This window comes from Echinops telfairi, unplaced genomic scaffold (genome assembly GCF_000313985.2).
Source record: "Echinops telfairi isolate 266 unplaced genomic scaffold, ASM31398v2 ScPeMD7_7476;HRSCAF=8514, whole genome shotgun sequence".
Lineage (NCBI taxonomy): Eukaryota > Metazoa > Chordata > Mammalia > Afrosoricida > Tenrecidae > Echinops > Echinops telfairi.
In genome coordinates, this window is record NW_022111380.1 from 30,636 (window position 1) to 36,066 (window position 5,431).

General features: G+C 40.3%; 1 protein-coding gene across 1 annotated transcript in view; it reads right to left on the reverse strand.

Moving 5' to 3' along the window:
- Positions 1-3,341: 3,341 nt before the first annotated feature.
- Positions 3,342-5,431, reverse strand: part of LOC101642436 (zinc finger protein 585A-like) — a 7,558-nt gene continuing 5,468 nt past the window's right edge. Inside the window, exons 3-6 of the mRNA XM_045285856.1 lie at positions 4,856-5,021; positions 4,471-4,619; positions 4,213-4,350; positions 3,342-3,743 (exon numbers count right to left, since the gene is read on the reverse strand). Coding sequence (XP_045141791.1) covers positions 3,342-3,743; positions 4,213-4,350; positions 4,471-4,619; positions 4,856-5,021 — 855 coding nt within the window. The remainder of the gene's footprint in view (positions 3,744-4,212; positions 4,351-4,470; positions 4,620-4,855; positions 5,022-5,431) is intronic.

Genomic DNA, 5,431 nt, shown 5'->3' on the forward strand with positions numbered 1-5,431 from the left:
GGAGGAATTCAATACCAGATGTAGGTGCAGAAAGAGACTCCTGAGGATCTTCCCTTTGGGATCACTAGTTTTTACCCTGTCTTAGCTTTCAGTACTTTTCATCATGACCTCTTACTGAGGATTTTAAATGCCTTGTGATACAGAATCCACTCAATGACAATGAACTTAATGTTGAGTGGGTAAAAATATCTCAGAAATAATCTCATTGTTTAGTGACATCAGGTCTTGATGGAAAAGATATCAAGAAGATTTTCAAGAAGACCTGAATCCTAAAGAATTATTTTGGCCAGTATGTTATATTTCTTCTTCCAATCTATTTTGAAGACAATTCTGGTTCCAAGAACCACGAATATACTTCTACTAAAAGTAACTAAAGCCGTTTTTATTCATATCAAGACTCACTGCTAATGAGCCAGATAATAAGGAAGGAATACTGTTAAGATATATTTGCTGGTTCTTCTTCCAAAACACAGACCTTTGTGGCCTTGAGCATTTATGCTCTTCACATTTATTTTCAAGAGATAATTAAAAAACTGAGGAAATTATTAAAGGTAGTCCATTCCAGGGGATAAAAAAATAGTTTGCTGAAACCTGGCTACTTTACCATCTGGAGCAATGATCACTCTCGGTGAAGAATTGTGAACTCTGAGCAATACAGCACAAAATAAATACCAAAAGTACATTATGTTGACATGTCAGTATTCCCCAGGAGACAAACCATAAAAATTACATGGTGGTTAGAGGGTTTTGAATGACTCACCAAATTTAGTGAGTCATTCAAAAGAATTTCAGTATATGACAAACATTACATTAGATCCAGTTTTGTCTTGATTATATGGTTTTAATACATCTAAATTCCATCTGACATTAGATATTCCATTTTTGGAATATGAGTTAAGGGAAAATTTAAGTTAATAAAAAATATGTTCATTTAGAGAATCCTAGGGTTGTGGTTGGTAATAAGGTAATTTATTGATCTAGTGAGCTATTTACTATCCAAATCTATCTATACATCATGCTTTTATTAAACATCATCCATTTCTCTTCTACCTACCTACCTCATTCATCCACCCCATGGAGTTGAAGTGAACTAACTCTATTCCCATAGGTTTTCTTGTCACTTGGTTGCATCCGACTCCCTGACAGGAATGTGTCCAACATGAATGAAGAGAATCCTGGGTTGTTGATGTGAAGACGTCTGGTAGAGGACTAGTTCCTTCTAAGGGCACCATCAACATCATTTTTCTTGTAGGAGTCCAGAGTCTTGAGGGAGTCTCGTGGCTTTGCCTCCCTCTACCCTTTTTCATTCTTAGAGGCCAATGAACATTCCACATACAAATTCCACTTAGCCAGTCAAATGAAACCACAGCATACGTGTACTGAAATTGAAGTTACCCCTCACCCTGGAGAATAATTCTGGGCTCAAGGACATTTTCCAAAAGAACACGAGACATCTGTAGACTTCTTTCTTTCTGGTGGCATCTCCCAGAGCTGAATGCTTCGTGGATTCACCCAAGAAGGTCTCAGGATGCCATTACTCACAGTGTTTCTCCTTATTTCCAGGTGCCCTGTCCCTGGTGTAACTACAGGAGTCTGACCCAGGATTGGTGAGACCCTGGCCTCACCTGTGCTTCTCCAGATTCTCTTTAACCAGTTCTACTGTGCACTGGGTCTGCCAACCTCCCTCAAAATGACTTAAGTGAGTAGGTGTACTATGTCCTGCTGGGACACTTAATATAACCCAAATTTCCAATCCTGAGTCAGTATCACCAGCGACACCTCCAGAAAACAACTTTGTTAAAAACTGAGTTCTATGAATCCCGAGGCTGTTAATGTGCCTCTGTCCCGGAAGTCAGTGTAAACACAAACACAAACCTCCCATGCAGAGAAGGGACAGGCCTATAAAGATCCACAAAACAAAAACAAAACAAAAAACTAAATCAATAAATGGCTTGATATCACATTAATTCTGAATCATAGCAACCCTATAGCTACATGACAGAAATGCCCTGTAGGTTTCAGAGACGGTAAATTTAAAAGGGCATTTCATATTTCATCCTGGAAGGTGCTGGATCTCAATTCCTAACAACCACACTCCCTGGGCTCCAAGTACCCCCAGAGCACAAGATTCACACCAGGAGAAATTCCAGATGGAGGCTCAGGGATACCTTCCTATTACAGTCTGGGGATTCTTCTTCATCTCATAATTTCCCCAAGTAATTTGTATTTCTTTATTACTCTTTGCACTCCCTCGTGTCTTCATTATCTTCTAAACATTTGCTTTCTATTGTGCGCTTGGTATCAGCTCCTCATTTTTCCCTCCCTCCCCTCAACCCTCGTGACTCCCTTGATAAAGTATGAATTATTATTATTTTAATATCTTACACCTACCACTCTCTCTTTCCCCCCATGGTTTTTGTTGTTTGTCCCACCTGGGGGAAGGGAAAGGTGAGGGGGATGGTTATGTGTTGATCATTGTGATTGGTTCCCTGTTCCATCCATTTTCTCCCCACCTTCCCCCTACCTTCCTGGTATTTCTATTCCCATTCCTGGTCCTAGATTCCATATGTCGTGACCTCTTATATCTTATCTGTATCTGCCTATGTTCCGGTCTAGCCCACAATGAAAGGCAGGACTGGTGTCATGATAGTGGGGGGTGAGGAAGCCTCAAGGAACCAGAGGAAAGCTGTGTGATTCATCAGTGTTATACTGCACCCTATTTGACACATCCATTCCTTGTGACCTTTTAGTGAGGGGATGTCCCATAGTCTACAGATGGGTTTTGGGTCTCTGCTCCAAGCAACCTGGCATTCTGTGATGCTCACACTCCCAGCAAAATCGCTGAAGATAAAATGGACGAATACCCAAATATGGTGAAGAAAGCAGATAGTGCCCAGCTATCAAAAGATAGTGTCTGGCGTATTAAAGCCTTGAAGTTAAACAAGCAGTCATCTAGCAGAGAAGCAAAAAACCCAAATGGAAGAAGCACACCAGCCTGTACAATCACGACTTGTTGATGGGATCCGGTAACAGGGATCAGAAGATTCGGAAAACAAACAAAACAACATATTGTTGAGAACAAGAGAGATCAGGTTTATACCATTTAAAATACCATGACTTGGGGCAGGTGTACCATATTTCTTAAAGGAACCATTATTATTAACATTTTAAAGAGATATTTTGTAGCAAATTCACCAAAAGCAATATGTCGTTTAGTTTGATTTGGTTTGATTTCTTTTAGTCTAGTCTAATTTAGGTTCTTCTTCTTGATAAAGACTTTTCCACCTTCACCACATACATGCGGTTTCTCTCCAGTATGAATTCGCATATGAACAGTGAGCTCATATTCCAGAAAAATGATTTCCAACATTCACCACATACATTGGTTTTATCTCCGGTGTTAAATCGCTGATGAACTTTAAGGCATTGTTCTGAGTGAATGCTTTACCACACTCACCAAGGTCATGTGATTTCTCTCCAATATGATTTCCCTTATGAACTGTAAGAGAAGTCTTCCAGATAAAGGCATTTTCACATTCACCACATATATGGACTTTCTCTCCAGTATGAGTTCGCTGACGATCAGTGGGGTTTTTGTTCTTGATAAAGGCTTTTCCACATTCACCACATACGTGAGGTTTCTCTCCAGGATGAGTTCGCTGATGAACAGTAAGGGAAGTCTTCTGGATAAAGGCCTTTCCACATTCCCCATGTACATGAGGTTTTCCTCCAGTATGATTAAGCTGATGATAATTGAGAGCACTCTTTTCCATAAAGGCTTTTCCACATTCACCACATACATGGACTCTCTCTCCAGTATGAGTTAGCTGAGCATCAGTGAAGTTCCTCTTCTTGATAAAGGCTTTTGCACATTCACTACATCCATGGGGTTTCTCTCCAGTATCAATTCGCTGATGATAAGGGAGGTCCTTCTTCCGGGTAATGCTTTTTCACATTCACCACATACATGGGGTTTCTCTGCAGTATGAGTTTGCTGATGAACAGTGAGAGTACGCTTCTTGTTAAAGGCTTTCCCACATTCACCACATACATGGAATCTCTCTCCAGTATGAGTTAACTGAGCATCAGTGAAGTTCCTCTTCTTGATAAAGGCTTTTCCACATTCACCACATACATAAGCTTTCTCTCCATTATGAGTTGGCATATGAACAGTGAACTCATATGTCCAGATAAAGATTTTTGCACATTCACCACATACATGGGGTTTATCTCCGGTGTAAAATCTCTGATGAACTGTAAGGCATTGTTCTGGGTGAAAGCTTTACCACACTCACCACATTCATGGAATTTCACTCCAGTATGAGTTCGCTTATGAACAGTAAGAGAAATCTTCAAGATAAAAGCTTTTGCACATTCACCATATATATGGGCCTTCTATCCATTATGAGTTCGCTTATGAACACTGAGAGCAGTCTTCCAGATAAAGGCCTGTCCATATTGACCACATACATGGGGTATCTCTCCAGTATGAATTCGCTGATGATCTGCGAGGTCCTTCTTCCTGATAAAAGTTTTCCCACAATCACCAAATACATTGGGTTTCTCTCCAGTATGAGTTCTCATACGAAGAGTGAGCTCATACTTCCAGGTAAAGGATTCTCCACATTAACCACAGAAATGGGGTTTATCTCCGGTGTGAAATCTCTGATGAACTATATGGCATTGTTTCTGGGTGAAAGCTTTTCCACACTCACCACATACATGGGATTTCTCTCCAGTATGAGTTCGCTAATGAACAGTGAGAGCAGTCTTCTTGATAAAGGCTTTTCCACATTCACCACATACATGAGCTTTCCCTCCATTATGAGTTGGCATATGAACAGTGAACTCATACGTCCAGATAAAGGATTTTCCACATTCACCACATACATGAGGTTTATCTCCGGTGTGAAATCTCTGATGAACTCTAAGGCATTGTTCTGGGTGAAAGCTTTACCACACTCACCACATTCATGGAATTTCACTCTGGTATGAGTTCGCTTATGAACAGTAAGAGAAATCTTCAAGATAAAACGGTTGCACATTGACCACATGTATGAGCCTTCTATCCATTATGAGTTCGCTTATGAACAGTGAGAGCAGTCTTCCAGATAAAGGCTTTTCCACATTGACCACTTCCACAACGTTTCTCTCCAGTATGAGTTCTCATATGAACAGTGAGCTCATACTTCCAGATAAAGGCTTTTCCACATTCACCACAGACATGTGGTTTCTCTCCAATATGAGTTCGCTGGTGAAGAGAAAGAGAAGTCTTCCAGATAAAGGCTTTTGCACATTCACCACATACATGCGATTTCTCTCCAGTATGAATTCACATATGAACAGTGAGCTCATACTTCCAGAAAAAGGATTTTCGACATTCACCACATACATTGGTTTTATCTACGGTATGAAATCTCTGATGAACTTT